Source organism: Pavona decussata, unplaced genomic scaffold (genome assembly GCF_977016875.1).
Source record: "Pavona decussata unplaced genomic scaffold, jaPavDecu1.1 SCAFFOLD_55, whole genome shotgun sequence".
Taxonomy (NCBI): Eukaryota; Metazoa; Cnidaria; class Anthozoa; order Scleractinia; family Agariciidae; genus Pavona; species Pavona decussata.
The window spans coordinates 77,501-102,500 of record NW_028145477.1 but is presented as its reverse complement, the minus strand read 5'-3'; the positions used below and the strand labels follow the sequence as shown (position 1 = coordinate 102,500).

Sequence of the window (25,000 nt, the reverse complement as noted above, 5' to 3'; positions counted from 1 at the left end):
CATGGTACAAATATTAATTTATGTCTCTTCGTTAATACCATGTAATAGTTTTCTCAAGTTTTTGTCTGTGGCCGTTACAATCGGCATATTTATACGGTCACTATTTGTGACTCTCATTACGCGATAAATTGAAGGCCAACTTTGGCTGCAATAAATGGTTTCTGGTATATGTCGTTTGGATATCAAATCTACATGAAAGGAAAGCTTAGTCATTGAACTTTAATCCTGGAAAGTTACAGCTTTGGAAATAAAGATTTCCCGTGTCAGTAAAATAAACTGGCCTGGCATATAAGCAGCAAAAATTGTATGCAAATTTGGAGTCGATTTTAGAAATACATCTAAAAATTACATTTAAAGCTTTGAAAAACGACTTACCATTATATGTATCTCGTTTCTTTATTCCTTGAAATATGGTTCAGCTTTGATACGGTGTGTAGCGACATATTGCAGTGTAAAATACTCGCGACTGAATATTATATTTTGAACGGAAAACCTTTGCCGGAGGAGGATTCATTTTCAACGCGCTGGCCGAATCGAAATTGTGATCGATGTAGAGCGGGATTTGCCGAAAAGTTATTTCACGAATATAATAAATGTGTCTTTAATATATTTTGTAATAAAAAGGAAGGACTTTTCGCAGCAAACCTTACGACCACCAAAGGTATGCCAAATTGGATTTTAATTAATTTTATCGTGACCTTAATATGACCTTGGAAAGTAACGCAAGCCGCTCGCAACGCGACCGTTTGTTTATTACGTACCCCACCCTCCAGGAGCGGCGGTGGTTTTTGCAAAGAAAAATAAATAAAAAAAAACAACAACAACAACAGCAAAACAGAACAATGCCTTCTTTTGAATTCTTACCCCCACTAAAAGCAAGAAAACTAAAATATTACTCCCACAAGAACTAACTCGTTCTCAAAACGTACCCCCAACCCTCGCACTCTGGAACGTTTGTAGTGATATGTTGACGTTTTGTGCTACATTTCTAGACAAAAAAATCGCTACTCCAGCTGGAAAAAAATCATTGCGCCGTTAGAGGGTGGTAGAGATAAGCAAAAAATGATCAAAAATCGTGAGTGCCGAAAACAAAATTTTCTAGGGGAAAATGTTTTTAAATTGGGAATCTCGGGAATCCCATTTGGCACGTTTTCCACGAAATTTGTACAGGAACCTGATGCTGCATAATTGTAGCCAATACAAATTTTTGTTTATGCCAAAAAGCTCCCCCCCCCCCCCCCTCCCTTCCGCAAAATATGTGTTTTTCCAAAACTGTTACTCTCCCCCCTCTAAAACCACCGGGTGAACATATTAAAGGAACTATTTTTTCCCATGCTTGAACGAAATAAGTATTAAACAATCTACTAAATTAAAGCTCACATGGTTCTTGATAGTGTAGTTGCGGAGTGGTTTAGCAACTGCAACTGGCCACGACCTTATGAAGAAGTTTAATGTACAGTGCCTTGCGACGAATGGGTTTCTGAGGCACCTCCAATTCCAGTTCCTTACAGATGTTTTGCAGCATTGCAAGCTTCAATCTCTCCGGCGATCCATCCTTCTTCATTGCACAAATATCGTACTGATGGTACGTGATGGGGTGCTGTAGCCAGGGTGATGGAGGTGACCACTTCTCTTGCCCGTGCAAGTGAAGTTCCCTTCCTCTTGACAGGCCTGTATGTTAGCATCGTCAGGAATTTGCTGGCGCACCTTCGCAGCTAGGCGGGAGAAGTATGATGTAATCTGCTGCGGTGTCAGACCAAAGAAATTCTCGCTCGGTGCTAGCCGGGTTCTTTTCTTTTCTACTCTACGCCCATTGTGAGGCCAGTCGAGCCAGCAAAGCATTTAAATTAAGGAACAGTATCGTAAAACACGGCGACGTCAGAAATAGAAGGTTTTTGTGATCTTCGTGACTACGCTATCCTCATTGGTCCTCAATAGGGTCCAATAGCTGAACTCCTAGCAGTAGGCAGTTATAGGTCGTTATAGGCTACGCAGTAATCGGTTACCTGCTCGGGATAACAGCAACTTCCTTTGGCTGTCAAGGGCTTTATCGCCACTCATCTTGTGGTTTTCCAAATGCCTCGAAACGTCTCTTTCACATTGTTTCAGGAAAATCACTCGGTCTGCCTTGGATAATCACTGCTCAATCCGCAGGCTGTTGCACTCTCCAGTAGGGAGGAAAAACTGCACGATGGCGAAGCCATAGAGATCAACACAGATTAAAATCCTTCTAGCCAAGCGTGGCTGGAGTTTTTGTTAGTATCTTTCGTAAGTCATAATTTGATTAGCAGTAAAATTACCACAGCACGTGCAAAAAAAAGAATTGTGAAATTCCGTCTGACGCATACGGTGGCCCAGGAGGCTCAAACACAAACAAAAAAGAAAACGCAAACAAAAAAAAAAGAAAACGCAAACAAAAAAAAAAAGAAAACGCAAATAAAAAAAGTAAAACACAAACAAAAAAAAAGAAAACGCAAATAAAAAAAATAGAAAACGCAAATAAAAAAAGCAAAACGCAAACAAAAAAGCAAAACGCAAATAAGAAAACGGAAATAAATATTGCTCTAAGTGTGGATTACGTCTTTCCAATCCCACAAGTGAATCATCCAACAAGACTATAGGGTTCGAGGAATTCAGAAAAAGGAAAGAAACGGAGCGATCGACCCGATTTCAGCCCAGGAAAAAGCTCAAGGCATCGAGTACAGCGGGCAAGTTGAAGGCCAAGGAAACTGAAGTGTCAATATAGGCTACATGAAACTGGAGGCTTCAGGGAATCTGAAGAGATGCCGAGGCAAGACTTTGCCAGTGAAAGTGAAACCAACAGCAAACGCTCAGTGCATTTTGGATAAAGGTCTCACTAAGCACGCAAATCACGACAAGAAGGTCCATGAAGGGTTGGAATACGTTCTGCTATACCCTGATCACAGTGAAGTCACAAATTTACCAGGCACAAACGAAGAATTTATCCTAGAGAAGTAAGAGAGGATGTAGGGAAATCCTACAATCGCATCACGCTTTTCATAGCCTCCAAAAGTGACTTTTTAATATCCGAGTTGCCATCCCTAGATGGGCTAGATGATGATATTGAGGATGATTTATACGATGGTATCGATCTCGAAAAAGACGTTTTCGTAAAGAAGGAAACTGCAGTACACGAGAAAGCTAGACCCTCTGACGAAAAGCTGACCAGCATTACACCATGTCTAAGGGTCTGAACTTCAGCGGGGCTTGAATAAGCTCTCTGCAAAGGTTTCTAAAGGGACTGTTACTTATTTGTTTAAAATAAAAAAATATTCACCGCACTTGCCTCTATATCAGTGTTACACAATCTGCTATTCAGTCCGATGAAATTCCCAAAAGTCAAGAAACAACTTTTCCTTACTGACTTCAGTACATTTTCTTTTAAAATGTGTAGGAAGAGGTTAAAACATCTGGAGAATTTTTCACTGGTGATCATTTAACAAAGCGACGGCAGTTTTCTATGGTCTATACTCTTATAGATCATAAAATGACGTCAAAAATGTTCAAAACTCAAGTGGAACCACGAGCCGCAGGCGAGTGGTTTCACTGCCAAGTTTTGGACATTTTATGGCGTCATTTTATGGTCTATAAGAGTATAGACCATAGAAAACTGCCGTCGATTTGTTTTTTACAATAACATGGAAAAAATACGAGCAGAATTGGTTATTTTTTCGTTGAGAAAGCGCGCGCGTTACATCTGACGTCATTTTTATTGTCTGTACTCTTATAGACAATAGCTACGAGCCAATCAGCGCACGAGAATTTGGACAGTTATTGTAAAATTCTAAATACTCGTATCTTCTCTCTTTCATTATACATTGATATATTGCATGGAGAAATTTGATGCTGATCACTGTTGTGACTTGCAGTCTTAATGACTAACAAGGTTTACAAGGGGTGCTTAATCAAATCAGACTGCTCTGCAGGCTGGAAGAATTAGCATATACACTAATTGGACTTCACTAATCGTACCATCCACATGCCAGCAGAAATTAGGACTGTAACTGGTATATCTCCGTCTTGCCAACCTTCTGCGTCTCCTTTCTCTCGTACCAGCAGGATTTAGCTCCCGAAGAATATTAGCAACCCTTGCTCTTGGCACGTGAATGTGATGATTCAATCTTAGCGAGTGCCAAACTGCTCGGTAACCTCCAAGTTCGCCAGGTCTGGATATTTCCCTTCGCACGATTTCCCTAAGTTCTTGATCGCCTGCGTCCAAGCCACGTCTACTGAGACCGTAGTCACGAAGCCGTCGTTTCAAAGTTGCAAGACTTAGCCTGACTGCATGTCGATTGTTTAGGAAGTCAACAATGACTTGATTTTCAAATCCAAGATGAAAATAGTGTTCAACCAATCGTCTTAATTCCTCTCTGTCCGTGACATCTTCGGTGGTAGAATGTTTTCTTTTTTCTGTGAACAAAATGGCGCGGATGGCGCGAAAATACAATCCTAGAGCTCAGTCCCTACGCGTTTTTTTTGTTTACTTCCGTTTTGTTTTTTATTTCCGTTTTCTTATTTGCGTTTTGCTTTTTTGTTTTGCGTTTTGCTTTTTTTTAATTTGCGTTTTCTTTTTTTGTTTGTGTTTCACTTTTTTTATTTGTGTTTTCTTTTTTTGTTTGTGTTTTCCTTTTTTTTATTTGCGTTTTCTTTTTTTTAATTGCGTTTTCTTTTTTTTATTTGCGTTTTCTTTTTTGTTTGTGTTTGAGCCTTCTGGGCCACCGTAGACGCAAGATCTCGGTTACACTGAATACCTACAATACAGTAACATGATGATGTTTTCATTTACCGAACGTAGACCTCTTTTTATTTTACTTCTTTTTAATTTCCTCTTATAGGCAAAAACATAAGGACGGTGAGATACATTTATTTCGCTGCAATATTTCCGTGACATACAGCTGCTCGCGCCGACCCGATGTTCGCAACCTCATGTGATTACGTGACTTCTATAATTATTCAACATTTTTGAATGACGTCTTGCGGGTCACGGGAAGGGGTCATTCCTGTTGCTTATTACAACTGGTTGATGATTGATATCTTTGCTCATATGTGCCATAAGAAGTTGAAATTGAATTGAAACCAGGGTTTTCCAGTGCATTAGTGTTTGTATCGTTCTCAAACAAGGCGATATCACTATAAACCGCTGTACGTCGTCCGCCGTGGGAATGTCCCCAGGTACAGTTGAATCCACAGATCCCTATGTTTTCAAAATACCGTTTAATCTCTGATTTAGCCGTCCTTATTCACGATCAAAACACCACTTATGAAGGGAGAAAGTCACTCAAGGACAGGCGATAACGGTAAGTCGTCCATTTAGGGTTAAATAAAATCCTTTAGATATCTTTGACGAATCAACTCCCAATTTGCACACAATTAATACCCGCTTGTATGCCATGACAGTTTATTTTCCTGACACGGGAAATTTTTATTTCCAAAGCTGTAACTTTCCAGGATTATAGTACAATGACTAAGCTTTCTTTTCATGTAGATTTGATGATCAAACGACATAAACCAGAAACCATTTATTGCAGCCAAAGTTGGCCTTCAATTTATCGCGTAATGAGAGTCACAAATAGTGACCGTATAAATATGCCGATTGTAACGGCCACAGACAAAAACTTGAGAAAACTATTACATGGTTTTAACGAGCGAACAAAAAGTAATAGTTGTGCCATGTTTCGTTTTTATAGGATCTTCTTTACGCGCACACCGTCTCCCTGAAGTTCGGCGAGAATCCAGGCCTTTTATAGAGCCCAAAGTCGCCATTTTACCCGATTTTCAAACTTCTTAAAATTTCTCCCGTTAGATAAAGCGTTGGAATTTTTGGCCAAATAAAAAAAATCCGATTTCTCGTGAGTGTCTTTTGATTTTCGATTTTCTTAGAATTTTACTCTCAGCCTGGGGAATGTTCTTAGCATGTTCTTAAATTTTAATTATTCTCAGCCTCAACGTTTTTATGAAGAAAGGTTCTTATAAGACAAAGAATGTACACCTTTTTAATTTAGGCGACTTATACGAACATTGAATTTGAATGAAGACAACAGGAAGACTTAAAAGACACCACTCTCGAACCGACTGATCAAACAATCGAAAAAAGATTAACTTCAATTTTATTTTTTTCCAAAATGAGGAGGTGTTTTCAACCAAACGAATCGAAAGCAGCTGTAAAATAGGAACCATAGAAAACGTAACCAAAGAAAGAAGCGATTTTGTTGATTTTAGAATTACAGTCGCCTGTAATCCCAATTTCTCGAGCCCTCGATTTCCCAAAACTCCCGGTAACTCGAACTACGCTTCACTGTAGGTCTACCCCGATTTTTCGAGCCCTCGATAATTCGAAACTCTCACAAACTAGAAACAATTATTTGCTCCCATAAGTGCAATTGAACCAGATAACTACAGTGTATTTAGAGATCCCTCGCGTGAAAAAATACCTCAACAACTTGGCCTTATTCCATTCCCAATTTCTTGAAGTATTTACGTTTCCTTTGGAAGTTCGAGAAATCGGGATCGTACCGTACTCTATGTTTGCTCCGCGTATCATCACGTACAACTGTACTGTTTTGTTTGTTATAGATACAACTGTACTGTTTTTGTTTGTTATAGAGTGTGTTAGTTCTTGTCAAATTCATATTTAAAGTTGTACTAAATTTTAGCCTTCACTGAACACTCGCCTTCCACCAATGTGGCTTGGTCTCGATTCCCGGACTCTGCGTCATATGTGAGTTGAGTTTGTGGTTGGTTCTCGTCCATGCTCCGAGATGTTTTCCACTGGTACTCCGGTTTTCCCTTCTCCTCAAAACCAACATTTCTAAATTCTAATTTGATCTGGATTACTGTGAAGCACTCTCCGTGTTGTTGACATGAAATAAATTACTTCACTTCACTTCACTTCACTTCACTTCACTTCACTTCACTTCACTTCACTTCACTTCACTTCACTTCACTTCACTTCACTTCACTTCACTTCACTTCACTTCACTTCAATTCCCTTCCCTTCCCTTCCCTTCCCTTCCCTTCCCTTCCCTTCCCTTCCCTTCCCTTCCCTTCCCTTCCCTGCCCTGACCTGCCCTGCCCTGCCCTGCCCTGCCCTGCCCTGCCCTGCCCTGCCCTGCCCTCCACTCCACTCCACTCCACTCCACTCAACTCCACTCCACTCCACTCCACTCCACTCCACTCCACTCCACTCCACTCCACTTCACTTCACTTCACTTCACTTTACTTTACTTTACTTTACTTTACTTTACTTGGTTACAGTGGTTCATCGGGTGAAGCAAAAATCCTTGAAACTCGTAATACTTAAACGATCCGATCAAGCGGATTATGGTTTTATGGTTTTGTGTTAAAGTCAGAACGGCCAGAAAGTTCTAACGGAGACTCAAAACTTAAAACGTGCTAAGAAAATGCGATAGCTACATTAAATACCAGCCGTTATCAAAGATTATAGGACGGCATATTGCATATTGAGAGATTTTGATTTGAGACTCAAACGGGGTATATCTGGTATTATTAAAACCTTGGAAATTCAGTGCCACAAAAATAATACCGTGAATCTCATCACGACTGATCCTGCTTTATAATCGAAGAGTGAAAGGAACAGAACCCTCTGAACTTGAGTTGAGACGAAGTTTCACTGTTGCAAATGCGAACAGTCTTCGTCAATAACCGAGGTCAATAGCCCCTGAAAAAATTTTTGGAGGCTAATCTAGTGTCCGACCTCCCGCCCCTTCGCCTATTGCAGAGAAAGGTTCGAGTTCCTAACCGGCATCATAGAACTCGCGTTCTTCGACCGTCGAACGCAATACTATTGCATTATTATTGATGCTTTTGTGTTTGAACAAACACACAAGTATCATAATGTAACTGAGTTGTTTGAATAAAGTGATTCTAATTATCTTTTGATCAAAATAGACGAAGCTAAACTGGATATAGAAAACATTTCCCGTGCATGAAAACTCTACGGACGTATTTACAAATGAATCTAAGCTCTGAGGAACTGGATGTAAAAGAGAGTCATCAAGGGCTGAGAAGGAGTCGAATATCTTATATAAAAGAAGTGTTCTAGAAACAAAGGTGGACATAAGCAAACAGATCCGCACAGAACGTGCATGAGTTATTTGATTAGATTGTGCTTTACCTTTTGCCAGTAGGAATTTGTAGAATATTTCTTATCTTAAAACTTTGCTGATGTGTTGACTGCTATAAATTTGGCGCCAAAAATATTACCACAGCGTTTAAAGGGGCACTGTCAACTTTGTGACCGCGCTGACCTGGACACTAGTTTTGTCAGTTTGAAAAGCTTCTACCTCAACCTGAAATCAAAGTACGCGTCGAATACATCTAGAAATCCGCTTCAATCTTCCCAGTGTTTTATTGGATTTTAATCTTTTACTAAAAACGTGTTTCTGACTATGCTTTTGCTCATCCTAAGATACTATTTTATCATATTTGGTTAAAAACAGTATGGATCGCGTCTCCAACGGAACATGAAAAGAAGAGGTGGGAAACGTGAAGAGGCCGGGCGGAAGAAATCGCCTGCGTTGACTAAAATAACGAGAGAAATCAATCAAAAACATTGGAGAGCAAATCACCATGATTTATATTTGAAAAATTGCATTTCCTCAACCTTGCGAAAGGTTCGAGCAGAGGGAATCTTCATAAACGATTCGAACTTCGCGTCATGACTGCTTGGTTTGGAACTCAGGCGAAGACAGGCTTTGGTACACAGTCGATTATCTCCTCGACAAGGACAACCTCTAGTAGAACCTTGTTTTCCACGGGTCGAGCAAGCTTTCTTGCAATGACGTGGGTTTGGTTCCTAAATTTAGATAGTAGAAAAGTTTTAGAAATTATAAAATCAACATAAATGATTGAAAGCAGAAATAAAGCTTACAGGTCGTTTCGCTTCACTGCAGTTCAATCGACACGCTACGTTTTAAAATTGACATATTCTCTAATATTTGAACTCAATTTGCTTCTCATGCAAACACTGTGACACGTAGAAACAGCTAAGATAATTTTTCACACGACTGGATACCGAAATAAACGATTAAATGATTCTTCGACTTCAGAGGTATTCGTTGACGTTTGGCTTTCCCTGGACAAGTCCATGAGTGAATTCTCCATGGTATCAAGAAAATGAGTGTTCTAATATGACATTAGGTCTATAATTATTCCTCGCGAAGCGAGGTTAATAAATTTGTCGGGCCGAAGGCCCGCCGAAGGCCGCGCTCGGGAGCCAAGCCGTGCGAATTCGAGCCGAACATATATTTATATATATGTTTATATATTTCCGTGAAGGTGTCCGTGCTGTTGCCTGGTAACAGTGCGCAAACAAAGTATGAATGACGTCAGACTGTCTGGCGTCGTCTGAAAAAAATTTGCATACATCGGAAAAAATATGCGTGCATGATCAAATTTCAACTGCAACGTTCATCAATATTCACTGGATACAGAACTATCTCTCCAGAATATTTTCCCTTTCTTTTAGGAATCTTTTTTGTGAAAGATTGCATTGAAGAAACTACACGTTTGTGGCCGCGGTAAAATAATTTTCCGTGGGAAATAAATTCATCGAACACGACAGCGCTGCACGCCCGTTGTACATTACGTCGCGTCAGAAATAGATTTTCAACCGCAAACTAGCCTTTGGAACTACGAAAAGACCATGCTCATAAAAAGAATCCTATGCCCCTTTAAATCTCCTCATTTGATGCTACAGTACGAGTAAAAAGGGTTTTCCACCCAGCCCCAGCTTTGCAAGGTTTTGCGAGTCACGTATTTCTAGTCACTATAATAATAATTTTGACTGGCAAATACTTCGACTCGACAAGGTTTGTTTAGATTTTTCTAAGGAAGCTAAAGGATGCGCTTCTCAGCGCGAGACTTCTGATGCTCGATGAAGGGTGATATGCAAATCAGCTAAGAAATGGTATGTAATGCGCATAAGCACCAGCTGACTGTGTCCCTTTTATACTTATTCCTGATAAGATTAGTTTTTTCCACAGCTTGCTCCTCTAAACAAGTCCTTACCGGATCAAGAGGATCCTTTTCAAGCCCAAATTTTCCAAACAATTTTCCAAGCTACATCGAATGTACCTGGCATATCACAGTTCCTAGAGGCTACATCATCAAACTCAGCTTCCGTAACTTTAAATTAGGTCACCGGCTGTCGAGAAACGGATCACGTCTTACAATCACAAATGTTGCTTCTGACGATGGATATCAGCCATTTCATTTGTTTGGTGACTACTTTCCTCCTCCAGTGTACTCTGTGGGCAATTCCATTCAAGTGAACTTTATGTCTCTCAGTGGTCAGTACTCGGGATTTAATGCATCATACACGGCCATCACTAATGACTCAGGTACGCTTTCTTACGGAGTTTCCTAGTCTCTGTCATGCCAGCATAACATCATGAATATAACATAACGCAACATAACATAACATGACGTGACATTATGTTTATACTTTAGACAACCCTGATTTATGAGCACTAACTTGAAAACTGCTAATCGGTATTTCTCTCGGTTATGTTCTTAATATTTTTTTTTCTAATAGTAAACTATTACATCGGGTGATTTTCTTAAAGGGGAATTGAAGACTCATGGTGTTTTTGACCTGTTTGGTTAAAAATGTTTAAATAAGACCTTCACTTAGCTACAAAACAATTTTAGAACAACGAGCGGAAAGAGGTCAACTCAATTCTTGAAAAGAACAACTCGTGATCTGTTCTAGCGCGTTTGAAAACAAAAATGTGAGAACTTGAAAAACGTTAGCCTAACATTTTTCAAGTTTCAATCCATTCCGACCTACTCTATCTCTAGCCAGAGGCACTAATCGACAGTTTTATTGCACTAGGGTGATAATTAAGAACAAAACTAGACAATTCTTTTATGTTTATGTTGAAAGACAAACATTTTTTGGGTTTTGAAATGACATCAAATTCGCGTGATACTTTCCCTTTAACAAAGGGGAAGAAGAGCTACAGAAAGATCCTACTCGCCTGAAATCTTGGAGCAATGACTGGCTGCTGAGATTTGACACTGATAAATGCGAAGCAATGCGCATTTTCAAAAAGAATGATTAATCAAGTCCTAAATATCATCTACGAGGTAATCAGTTGAAAGCTGTATCTGAAGTTAAGGATCTTTGAATGAACATTACTTCGAACCTGTCATAAATTATGCAAGGCAACAAATGCGCAAATTAATATGGCAAACAGTGTGCTTGGATTCATAAGACGAACGGTGGGTCCTAAAAATCCTGAGTTATTTTCGAAACTTTATAAGATCCTAGTACGTCTGTTACTCGTAATTAACATAAGGGAATTTTTTGTCTATTTTCTTCGAAATATTGCAGTTGTCATGCAACTACTAGCTAACCCATTTGAAATACAATTAGTTTGTATAATATATATTTCCGAGAGAATGACAAAGTTATCGCTCGAATTCAAAATGTAACACTCTAAACAGTTTTTCATTGCTCTGTATTCATATACAAAAAAATATTCACAGCTAGAGTGAGTGATATAGAGTGGTGATAGCTAATCATCACAGCAAAATTCGTAAAGGCCGTTGCCGTGGCGTGTTTCCCATAACGCAACGTTAGAATGATCGACATATTTCATTATTGTACTTCACGCAACTAGTACGTCTTTCACTAAACAGAGGAGTAACAATTTGCTCATTTCTTAAATAAAGCTGTACGAAACAGCGACATTTTCTACCTCTCAGTCGATAGCTAGGGTCAATGTTTATAACTACAGTGAAGTATCCGAGTTGCATTTACCTGCCGCTTCAATGCCGCTCATCTGAGATAAAATTCCACTTTGCCCGGCGCTTTGGCGTATTTTCGAGTAGAAGGTTTTATCTACACGTGGTACTGCTCACTGGAGACGAAACTTCCATCAGACAAACGTTGCGGTACAGTCAACTCTCTCAAAGCGACCACTTCTCGTAAGCGACCACCTCCCGTAAGCGACCACTTCGTAAAATACCGTTTTGTTTCTCAGTTAAATACTGTTTCAAGAGCTCTCTCGTATGCGACCACCACTCAAATTTCTAAGGGACCGCGACCACTTTTTTTGGCCAGAAATTTGACATATTCTTTTGTTTTCTGTTTCCGGTAAGCGACCACCCAACATATTCGCGTATGATCTGAGTAAATGATTACTCAGAAGCAACAAAAGTTCAATTTTTAATGACGCTACCCCGGACAACTGACAGTTTACAGACAGAGAAGATTACTATCTGTAGGTAAATGGGAATTGTTTCAGTGATCTGTTCCAAAATGTTACACAAAGTTTCGTCAGAAGAATAAATAGATGTGAAAAAATCAAATAAATTAGTTTCTATTTGCCTAATTTTAGCTGCTAGGGTAATATTTTTAGGTAATTAATTTATCAGTCCAACATTAGGCTTATTTTATTGATCTTTCCCGTAAGCGACCACCTCCCGTAAGCGACCACTTTGTCGTGCACCAAGGGTGGTCGCTTACCAGAGAGTTGACTGTTGGTCCCACTTTAGATGTGCTTCATAAAAAACTATAGCGCTAGCGTTAAAGTGTAATATTTGTTTAATATATCAAATCATGAATTCTAAAGGAGGATTAATACACGTCTTTTGTTTTCCTTGGATTTTTTAAAAACAATAGAGATTGTGTTTCAAGGAGGCCTTCGAAAAGACGTCATGAGCTCAATGATGTACACACTTTTTTATGAACAAACTTACTACTTATTAAGTCCAACTATGGCTTGTTTGTTGACGAAAATAAATTACGCCAAAAGTTACATGACCCAATAAACTTCAGAGCTTGTTGGTCTAAAATATACATAAAATTCTTATCGTGTTGTTCTTCTCAACCAGTCATCACCAGTCCTTTCTACCCCAGAAATTACCCAGACTACCAGGAATGCCGCTGGCAAATCAGAGCAAGTAAAGGAAAACACGTCGTGATGATGATAGAATACGTAAACATTCGGCAACATTACGGCCAAACATGCCCTTGGGATTATTTTCAAGTTCAAAATGGCTTCTCCTCTGATGGTTACAATGATGAAAGAAGATGTGTTTACAATAATGTAAAATATTACTCAATGTTTGAGAGCCTGACGGTGCTGTTTGTATCTGATGGTTGGTCCCGCAAACAATATCGTGGATTTAAGGCAACTTATATTCAAGTAAACCACACTGGCTTAATCCCTGGTAAGTAAAAAAAAGGGGGGGGGGGGGGGATGACGGAAGGGAGCAAATTCCATGGCTGTGACATAAATCGACGACCATTTTCTTGCAAATAATTTTGGGCCCATGCGGAGACGTTGCATCAGTGAAGTTGAAATCGGTAGAAAATTGATGTATACCAATGAAACGCAAGAGTTAACCAAAATTCATAAAGACGAAGTTACAACTGGCCAGGATGCACACCAATTTTCAGAATACGTTATTGTCCTGTGTTATACGTCCGCTGCAAAAGGCAGCGGGAAACAGTCGGTGTCAGTTTAAGTAAAGTATTTACAGTGGCGAGATTGTTATTCATTCGCCGAGGTTGTTTGTTTTCTCAATTTTTATTTTGCTACTTTTTTTTCTGGTAATTATACTTATTCGTGATACACATGGCAGTTCCGCTACAGTGTCCAGTATAATTAATTAGAAAACCATATTTGAAGCTCAACGATGGGCAGAAAACTCTGACGAAGAAAGCTGAGATACTACAAAAAATGCAAAAATTTAAAAGATAAAAGTTGACGATCAACGGACTTTCAAATGCGTAAAAGATCACACATAAAATTCGAGACAGAAGCGAAAGTATTTTCTTTCAGTCGAGTAAGTGGAACAGGTGTCTGTTGTAAAGCGCAGGAAAAAAAAAAAAAAGAAACTTGTCCTAGCATCTTGAAAAAACACGAGAAAAGCATTGTAACAAGCCGAAAGAAACTTTAGTCAAAAAGAGAAAATTTATTCTAACTTATTTCCTTGACAGAATCCTAAAGTCAGCGATTCTAGATTTACTTTAATTTTGTCCTTACAAAGGCGATGATAAAGGCATCAAATGGCTATTGACAGAGAGCGAATTCAAGAATTCATTGAAAGGCTTAATCAATTGAACAATCGTTTGTCTCACGATGTAGTCACTCAAGACGTTTCGACTACTTTCTGCTAGTCTTTATAAGAAGATGAGGTCCACTGATCACGCTTCAGTGTTTACTTTACAAGGGTCCACATGTGATTGGCGGATTTCAATCCTCGCTGCTTCTCCTCAACTTCACTGACTACATCGTCAAAGCCTTTGCGCAAGCCGTCTCACTGAGAACTAAGGACAAAAATGCTAATTTTAAGTTCTACTGCTTATTGGGGCAATAATGTTTTACTAGTTCGAATTAATGACGTCCTGGCTAATACGTTTGCTTTTCCCCACAGCTTGTACCTCTGGAGACATTCTCACTGGATCAAGTGGATTCTTTGCGAGCCCAAACTTTCCAAACAACTTCCCTCAATACAGCAGATGTATTTGGAACATCACAGTTCCCTGTGGCTACATCATCAAGCTCACTTTCCATCATTTTGAATTGCATCGATATTATTACAACCGTGCTACTCTTGTCACCATTACAAATGTAGCTTCAGATGATAGCAGACAGCCATTTCAGCTGTATGGTCAGTCTGTTCCTTCTCCAGTGTACTCTGCGGGGAATTCAATTCAAGTGATATTTACCACATTAACTGAACAGTACTCAGGGTTTAATGCTTCTTACACGGCCATCACTTATGAGTCAGGTGAGCCTCCTTCCATATGTTTCTTTCTCTTCATCACAGTAATTGTGTGGGTTGTCACAAAGCTTTGTTGGTGCGTAGAAATGAAGAGTACTTCATGCCGACGTCATCTTCGAAATCGTTACAAACATCATCAATCAATCGGTTACGCAGTGTATATCCACTGCGATTGGTAATTAATAGCACTAAGCGTTGGCTGGCTACCCGAAGAATACCTCAGTATTGTAAAGGAGAGATCAAAATTCTCCCGAATTTCCAACTTAACAACGTTGCTCCGAGTAACCTATTTAAGCACTAAAAGATTAACAAAATGCATTAAATACACGAATGTTTCCCGGTAGTAATTTCCTTTGTTTTATCACCGCTCTTCATTCATTGTGTATGAGTTTGAGAAGTTTTTAATGGGAAGATGAAGGCTATTAGACAATATACATTTTTTCTCACAGAAAGGGTCAGGATTCGGAAACTTGGCGGCACACCATCAAAGAAAGTTTTTCGTAGTACATGTTCTTGCTCAACCTGTCCCAGCCTCCTCGCAACCTGAGGGACTAGAAGTTTTCTTCTATAATATGCTCCACTTGGTTATGCTTCATCAAATACTGTAGCGCTAACGTTAAAGTATAATAATTGTTTAATATACCAAATTATGAATTCTAAAGGAGGAGTGTAACAAACACGTGTCCTTTATTTCCCTTATAATAATAATAATCTTTATTGAGGAAATCAATTTCACTAATAACTGATTTACAAAAGATTTGGATTTTTACAAAAACAATAGAGGTTATTTTCAAGGGAAGCCTTCGAAAAGACGCCTTGAGCTCAATTATGTACACTTTCTATAAACAGTTCTCAGGGTTTAATGCCTCTTACACGGCCATCACTTATGAGTCAGGTGAGCCTACTTCCATATAGTTACTTGTCTTCGTCATAGTGTCGTAGAAATCGGGAGGACTTCATGCCCACATCATCTTTGGAAGCGTTATGCACATCATCAGTAAATTGTGTATCCTCTACCACTGCCCGAAGAATATCTTGCCGTACTGTAAAGGAGAAATCAAGATTCTCAAAAAATTTGCAAGAAATCAATTAATGATATATAAAAGTTGCTCTGTTTGGCCTATTTAAGCACAAAATGCTCAAAATGCTTCACGGTAATGATTTCCTTTCTTTTTCTCTGAATCAATTATGCACGAGTTTGAGAAGTTTTAATAAAAAGTTCTGTCAATGTTGAGAGGTATGCTTGCATATTTTACGTCAGTTAATGCCAATTTCAAAAATCTGTTTTTTCTTTCCTCAAATTTTCTGATAACTGTAGATTATAATTTCTAAGGAAGCCTCCGAAAAGTAATTCCTCGGGGAAGATATCTGTATTTTCCATTTTTTACAGCCAGCCAACGTTTCTCGAAAACTAAGAGCAAATTTCATTTATACTCATTTTTAGCAACTATGGCTTAGTTGTTGACGTAAGTAAACCACCCCTAATGTCAAATGACCGAATTTTAATTTGATAAGGCTTTTCGTCTAAACTTTTGCAAGGCCTGGGATAAGAGAATAGGTGTTGGGTGTTTGTGTTAAGGGAGACTTTTAACTGAGCAGCTCCTTCTAAATATGCCAAGAAAGTGCAAGTTACTCTGGCATTTACAGAGATAGGCTTCCTCTGCCCCTGCTGCAAAACCGTCAAACCACCAAACTAACGTAGGTGACTTCGTTCTTTTCTCACTTACTTCACTTACTTCCTTGACCCCAAGGGGGAAACGAGCAGGGAATTCTTCTTCGCCATGCCATACCGTCACGTTCAACCACTGCCGCTTCACTCCACGATGAAAAACCCAAGGCTTTTCTTTCTTTCTCTGCGGTTTTGCGCCAGGTCTCTCTTGGTCTGCCACGACTTCGCTTTCCCGTCGGAGCCCAGGTCAATGCTGTCTTGGGGTGTCAGTTGGCATCCATTATGAGAATGAGGCTAATTAACCTCCAGCGCCGCCGGTAGATTTGCTTACTGATTGTGCTGATATTAGCCCGGTTACGGATCTCTTCATTGGATACTTTCATAGGCCAATAGATCTACATTAGCCTTCTAAAATTCTTATGTAGGAATACATCTATACTAGCTTGGTTGCGTCGTTCTTAGTCATAGGCCACGTTTCACACCCGTATAGTAGGACAGCTACAACGTTCTACTTAAATATTTTCAGCTTATATTTCAGTTACGGTTGGCTGCTCTTTTATATCTTTCTGAGCTTATTGAATGATGTGCTGGCTTTTCCAAGTCGGCTTTTGATGTCTTCTTCTGAACCTCCTTTCTGAGTCACTGTTCCTCCTAGATAAACAAATTTCGACACCTCTTCCAGTTCTTCTCCATCGACTTGAACCTTTCCACTTGTGGGACTGTTCCACCTCATTATGATGGTCTTTCCTGTACTGAATTTGAAGCCTGTCATTTTTGCGTATCGTCCCAAATTACTGACTTTAGTCTGGATGTGCTCTCTCTTGCTTGAGATCAGGGCGATCTTTAAACTTTTCGCACAACTTTAAATAGTGAGATACTAATTAAGTAGTGAACCTTTGACGTCAAATCCCTTCATTTAGCATATCCTATAACAAAGCTTTTAGAGAAAGAAATTCAAGAAAACACAATGCTTTATACTTCTTAGTTGGGAACTTTTAATTACAAATTATGCTTACTTTCCTATTTAAGGTGATTGTAACTTTTTCCTTAATTTGGTCAATAAAATACGTACCTGGTTTCACCAAACGCTGCTAGTGTATTTAACTGTGGTTTGAATAGAGTGACAAATATGCTTAAAAGCACTTCAAATAAAAATGATTTTTTTTTTTGCAACTATGAACTCGAGACCGAAGTTTACGTTCAAAAGGTCAAAAATTCAGGAGGTAATTGTAAGAACTGTGCATTTTGCAGTAAAATGGAGATTGATTTGTGTATTGTTCTGCAGTGTGTCCAAAGTTGGCAATCCTGAATGAGACATCAGGAGTCATCACCAGTCCTTTCTACCCCAGAAATTACCCAGGCAACCAGAGATGCATCTGGCAAATCACAGCAAGTAAAGGAAACCACGTGGTGTTGAATATCGAATACATGGACATTCCGCAGTGTGGAGTATCCTGTACATGCGATCATCTGGAAATTCAAAATGGCTCGAGTTTTGATGGTCCACATCATTTAGGTGGAAGACGTTGCGGTCACTATAATTATAATTCTTATTTCAATTATTATTATTATTTTCACTCATATCGCGAGAGCTTGAAGGTGCTGTTTCGTTCTGATGGTAGTTCATCGAAGATGTACCCTGGATTTAAGGCAACGTACGTTCAAGTCAACCGCAGTGCTACAATTATAGGTTAGTCTGAAAAGGTTTTTCATATTGTGGTAGCTTCCGCTGATGAGATGTTAAGGTATTGACCTGAAAAAATATCGAAGCGTATTAAAACGTACTAAGAAAATGCGATAGCTACATTGAATATTAGCTGTAATCAAAAATTATAGGAGTGCGGTCGACAACACCACATTTTATAAATTCCGGGCTACGGCGGGTGGACCCGGCCTTCCATGTTAAACTTATTTTGTGGTAAATGCTTTACAGTTTTTTTGCGGCTTTGTATTATTGCTACAGAAGTCATGGTCTCTACGGAAGATTCAGTGAAACTTCTTCTCCAAATGAATAATTGCCAGTTCTACCCTGTCCCAAGCCTCCCGCTCCTCAGTGCACAGGCTACAGCTTCCTGGAAGCTAGTGAAGTATATCGTGATGTAATTCCGATGGAAATGTAAACAAAATGCAGATAGAAATTGATGCGAATTGAAAAATCTTAATTTCAAGTATTAACGGACAAGGAGCATATAACGGACAGGGGCGAATAAAGTCTAATATAGTAGGAATTTCTTACTTTTCCCCACTAAAGATCCTAGTTTAGATAACCTGGCTGATTTCGTGACCTAAAAATAATATAAAATAAGTTATTGGTAAGATCGTGCGTTTTATTTTTGAGGAAAAGACCTCAGACGATGGTTTGTTTTTGGTCTTCGAATAAGCCGATGTTTCCAAAAATGGGAGAAATTTCGGCACCGTAAAGCCGTAGATATTTCGAATTGCTTATTGAAAAATGTTGATCAGAGATGTCAAACGTGCGTATACATGTTTTTTTTATTTAACACAGACACAAAAACACTTCCGTAAAGCTCATCAGAATAGTGCTGCTTTATAATATGCCGATGTTCGTCGAGCAGTGAAAGAAAGAGAACCCTCTGATCGAACTTGAGATGAGACGAAGTTGTTGTTCGATTAAGTTCAGTTCGTGTTTTGCCGATTCCGCTCAGCAGCATGACTGTTCATTATCGAACGCGGATAGAATGACAATAGAATTCCGGAATACGGATGGATAACACTTCTATAAATGATTAACTCGATTCCTAACCACGATGGCACTGACATGACAATTAAGCAACGGGCAACTTCATCACCAAACGTGACACATTGCATAAGTTATCATAGCCTGCACAGCAGGCGTTAATTTGTTTTGCGTTTTTCAGGCGACGCGCGATTGATGGGGCGCCCCGCCCGTCGTACGTGGTTCGCGCTTGCCTCCGCTCGCCTGAAAAACGCAAAAAGTAACGCCTGTACTGCAGGTTAGAGTTATCATAATTACTACAGCTATTACTACTTGCAAACCATTAATCGACGACAACTTTCTTGTAAATTACTGTTAAAATCTGTAGGACTTTACCGTATATTGCGATGGAACGTCTGCTGGCAGCAATATCTACAAAGAGGAAATAAAAACTGTCACGTTCTCCATCTGTTCTTTTCTTCTGTCATGCAAGTGCTGTAAAAGCCAGGGGAAAAATATTCGGTTGCATTATAAGAAATATTAAAATGACAGTTGACTGCTACATTGGACTTACAATGAACTGAAATAACTGCGTTTTTGGTATGATGCAGTTCATCTTTTCTACGACATTTTTCTCTCGTCTTCGGGGACAACAGATCCAGATTACGTTCACGACACTTAACTGACCTGACACTTGTAATATTTCTCAGCACTGCAAAAAGCTATTATCAGTTTCATTCTTGTTCCTATAACTCTATGGACTGGCAAACAAAATTCTCAATTCTTACATTCAGTGACACATGGAAAATTGTCTTGTTCTCATGCTACGTGGCCAAAGAAGACTCACAAAGGTGTACCTTTTTTCAGTGTCAAAAGGAGAAAATTCAATATTTATTATAATATCTGTTACTACAAGTTAGATATCCCAGGGCACTAAAGAAAATTTGTTGCAAATTTCTGATGGGGTCATGCATGTCCCAACAAAGTTACAAAATTTTTAGAAGTTTTTAACCAGCTTAAAAAATCTTTAGACAGACTATTCAGTAAAAAGGGTGCATAACCAACAAGAAACCTGCAAAAATATTAATTAATAAAGTTAATAGTAATATATTGTTAAGAGAATGGCAACAAAGGAAAGCTTCAAAGCGTATTAAAATACAATTTAACTTGAAAAAAATTTATACAATCACACACTTCGGGATTATGCTAACTGGGGGGGAACTGAGAGCGTTCTAGCCTTCCTTAAGACTACAAGCAGCTTTCCTAACTTCGAGAAATAAGGTATGAAGTTTGTGACCCGTATCATTAAAGGGAACTTTAACTCCAACAACAGATTGACGGTAAATTGTCGGAAATAGTGTCTAAATTCCAAATTTTAATTAAAAAAATAGAATTGACATTCGAATGTGCGAAATATTAGATATGATTATGGCCTATTTCGATTTTAAATTTCCCTGCGTCGCCATTTTGGAATTTTTGACGTCATATATAACTCGTGAATGCGCACATGCACAACAAATGAGTTATGGTTTTTTAGAAAACGACCTCTGACTAAAATGACCAAAAAACTACAAGCTTTCGACTGCCCGAACTGCAGTCTCTTCGACGGGTAAAATGAATGATATGAAAGCGATGAGGAAATTTAAACAACAAGCGTGAATTACGAAATAATAAAATTGTAAATAATTATGGATGTTTGTTAAAAAGAATGTTGTATTGTCCAGGTAACGGGCAAGAATTGTTATCTGCGTTAGGTGTCACTTTGGTATGCCACGCTTCTAATGTTTTTCCGGTTCTGAAGGTGCCCTTGTCAATAACTGACGCATTTTCAAAATCAATGACACGGTTGTTGGACCAGGCGTGATTAGCAATTCTAGAACCTTTAGCCGCAGTTTTGGAGTTTCTCAAATGGTCTTTTTTCTTTTTTCTGTCCGCTTCCCCAATATAACACCACGAACAATTTTTAAAGGGAATTTTATACACGACTTTGGTCTGTGATTCCATCGAAGGTCGAAATTTCGGGGCAAGGAACTGTAGTTGTAGTGTGGTGAATGGTTTGTTTACAACTATGACATCGTGTTTTTTGAAGATACGTGTCAAAGGTTGTAAGGGAGAGAAGCGAAAGACTTGCGTGATTTGATTGGTTCGACCATCTTGAAAAACATTCCAACAAGTTCCTCTGGGGATATATATTTGTTGTTGAGGATCGGGTTTTTTTAGCCTGTATGTTTTGGATACACTTAGGTGGATAACCGTTGGACTCCAGAGCTTTTTTCCTTCGGAGAAATTGGGTAGATTTAGGGCTCTGTGCAGAAGAGTTGATGCTGTGCTGACCTCGTGTTGACGGTCATGATGGGAATTAAAATCTAAGTATCTGTCTGTATGGTTGGGCTTTCTGTAAACATCAACAGCGATGACTCCATTTCTACGGAAGACCAGAGTGTCGAGAAAGGAAAGCTTTCCATTACATTCGGTCTCTATGGTAAATGAGATGTTTGTATCAATTGAATTTAATGTGTCATGGAAGGCTGAGACGTCGTCTTTTCTAATGATACAAACACTATCGTCAACACATCTTTTCCAAATTTTGGGGGGAGCGGATAAATTACTGATTGCGGACTCTTCTATCTCCTCCATCCTCTAACGAGGGGTAAATGTCACTCGGTCGGTCGGTCGGTCGGTCGATTGATCTGTCATAAACTTTCACGCATGCGCAATGAACGAGTTATCGTAATGTGGGGGAAAATGTCACTCGGTCGCTGGTCGTAAACTTTCAAATGTGGCGTACTCTCACTCTTAAGTTTAATTCATGAGCAAACTAAGAACAATTTAACCGAATGTTAGGCATAAATAATTTTGATTCACCTGCTCTGTGGAGCTTTCTACCACTTGCATATCACACGATGATAGATCGATAAAAATAGCAAAACGTTGGTCCAAAGAGGGAACTTGCAGAGTAGTTTCTTCCACTGAAGAAGACCTCCTCCTTCCTCCCATCAAAAGGTTACAGTTATCATTGTTCGGTTATCGTTCGTTTCAAGGGCCTTAGCGAGGTGAAAACACTTGGTTGCGACCATGAATGATTACAGTTTTTCAACCAACAAATCCGATCAAGTACTTAGCTTTTGACACAAATAATCTCTTGCTATTTTCTTGTAAGAAACGAACGTTTACCTTTAGGTATTTCCTTTGTAGCTGTAGCACTTGATTTCAAAATATGCTTGGCACGAACAATCCGGCTTAAAAAGTCAAACTCCAAAGAACCTGAAAGAAGTCGTTGTTGTCGCGGCAGAAAATGAAGAAACCAACAAAATGTAGAGATGGCGTGCTCAGCCAATCAGGAGCAAGTATTTTCGCCACTCGACCAATCAGGAGTGAGTAATTTTGCCCTCGGTGAGAGGAAAATTAAGAAAAAACGCCCTCTGTTTCTACCAATCAGCATTCAGTAATTTTGCCCTCTATGTTATAAATATAAATATTAATATCTCATTCAGGATTCGTGGACATATTGTGCAGTGGCGTGGTGCGCTGACTTAGAAGCAAAGGGTCTCGGGTTTGATTCCTGAAATAACGGGGAAATTTTTTTACAATTTCCAAAGTTAAAACTTTCTTAAAAAACACAAAACTATTCAAGGAGCTCAATCTTGCTGAGGGGAACGGCTAAATCTAATCTAGGATGCGGCATAAAATGCCCGTGAGGCTACTTATTAAGCCTTTATGGCTTATATTTCGAGTCCTGGGCCAGCCAAATACAATGCGAACAATATTTTATACCTTGCCACTATTTACTTCTGTATTCACGAGTTGGCTCACAGGAGCCTTTGATTTTACTACGTCCTCACTAATACGTTCGCTTTCCACCGCAGCTTGTTCCTCTGGAGACATTCTTACTGGATCAAGTGGATTCTTTGCGAGCCCAAATTTTCCAAACAACTTTCCTCAATACAGCAGATGTATATGGAATATCACAGTTCCCAGTGGGTACATCATCAAGCTCACTTTCCATCATTTTGAATTGGATCGATATCCATACAGTGCTCGTGTCACCATTACAAATGTAGCTTCAGATGATAACAGACAGCCATTTCAGCTGTATGGTCAGTCTATTCCTTCACCAGTATACTCTGTGGGGAATTCAATTCAAGTGATGTTTTCTGCATTCAATGAACAGTACTCAGGGTTTAATGCTTCTTACACGACCATCACTTATGAGTCAGGTGAGCATACTTCCAATAGTAACGTTTGAGATTGGTTGACCTTCTTAACGAAATTAAGAAAACAAAGTTGCTTAGGAATCCTTCAATGGATTTCAAATGGATTTACCATGAAGTATTTTAAAAATTGTTTTTTTTTTTCAACATGTAATTGAGGTTTTCTTTTGAAGTATAAAAAATTACTAGAGACACCAGTCTAAATCACATCGATTGAGATGATGGGGAGAAACCCTGATAATTACTCCAACATTAACCCCTGGAGAAAGGTAATTCATCATATAAGTTTCATATCTATTTAACACCGAGCGTGGTGTGGAGTGTGAGCATGTTATGTGTGAAAACAAGCTAGCTTGGGATTTCAGAATTTTGGTCTTAAACTCTAACAACGGATATGTAGTCTTAAATGTGAGGTCTGATAAAGTCTTTCAGAAAATGCGCATTTGTCCCACAGAAACGGTCAGGATTCGGAATACCTGAAACATATTAGCATGTGCTAATTAGCACGTATTGTATGCGCATGTTTAAGTATGGAGTACTTTTATGCAAATGTAGAAAAAGCACACGCGGTTGGTGTGCAGCAATATAGGGAGCTTAAGCAGCGACGAAGGCAACGGCAACGAAAACGTCACCTGGAAATATAACTCTATTTCATTTGTGCTACTTCGCGATTAATGCAACTCGCTCAACTTTTACAAAAGTGGCGAACTATCCAGGAACCAAATTGGTAGGAGAGGCGTACAAGTTAAAAAAGAAAATGCGCCGTGCGCTCACGTTCACCACAAAACCTTGAATGTGGTCATTTCACGTCGTTGTTTTGCAGAGGACGACAAAGAAATGTACCAAAATGTAAAACGCACGTGCAGAGCGATTGCTTTTGCTTATTAAACCTATTATTTTGCGGCGTTGTCGTGGCCGTTGCCGTCGTCGTTGCTTAAGCTCCCTAATGAAATAAAGTCGTCGACAACTTATTACATGACGGCAGCATTTTAAAAGAACATTTCTTAAAGGTAAGTCAAGAGGCCAACGCAAGCGAATGATGACAGCAGCAACGTCTTTCGCATCGCCGCACATAAACTGGGACATTCGCAATATTCAAACAAAAATGTCAGCTTATGTTTTCAAGCGTTCTCAAAGACACCGACGACGACGAAAAAGTGAGCTACATCCTACTCTGTTCGGGAGAAAAAGGCCTAGATATAAACAACAGTTGGACATTCACAAAGGACGAAGACAGGGTAAGCCCGCCGTTATTTTCGAACGGTTTGAAAATCAATTGGAGCCAAAGAAGAGCCATCGAATTCATAGATATACACTTCAAGGAATACGACAAGAGCAAAGCGAGCCAGTGGATGATTTTATTTCAAGAAATGTCAATTTCGCGACAACGCCAAAATTGAAGATAGAGTCCTTGATCAGCTTATTTGGGGATCAAGAAATCCTGATGTCGAAAAGTCTCTCATAAACTGAGATAAATCACTGACCCTTGCGGCCGCTATTGAGATTGCAAGGAGCCACAAGGCGACAAGTAAACACATGAAAACACTTGCGGGAAGTAGTAGAAACTATCAAGAAGGCAGGAGTATTGATGCCATTCGTAAGGAACAAGAAAGGGAATTCTGTAACAACTGCTGCCGGAAAACAACACCCGAGAAACAGATG

The 25,000-nt window shown here is 39.2% G+C and overlaps 1 protein-coding gene and 2 pseudogenes across 2 annotated transcripts in view; 2 read left to right on the top strand and 1 right to left on the bottom strand.

Moving 5' to 3' along the window:
- LOC146480101 (CUB domain-containing protein 2-like) overlaps positions 1-18,145 on the top strand; it is a 24,654-nt gene extending 6,509 nt beyond the window's left edge. The window contains exons 4-5 of the mRNA XM_085110056.1: positions 10,026-10,382; positions 17,736-18,145. Coding sequence (XP_084966182.1) covers positions 10,026-10,382; positions 17,736-18,145 — 767 coding nt within the window. The remainder of the gene's footprint in view (positions 1-10,025; positions 10,383-17,735) is intronic.
- Positions 1-21,764, bottom strand: part of LOC146480100 (uncharacterized) — a 30,865-nt pseudogene extending 9,101 nt beyond the window's left edge.
- LOC146480095 (uncharacterized) overlaps positions 1-25,000 on the top strand; it is a 129,110-nt pseudogene that overhangs the window by 36,148 nt on the left and 67,962 nt on the right. Inside the window, exon 4 of the transcript XR_014864786.1 lies at positions 22,994-23,344. The product of XR_014864786.1 is annotated as an uncharacterized LOC146480095 (transcript). The remainder of the gene's footprint in view (positions 1-22,993; positions 23,345-25,000) is intronic.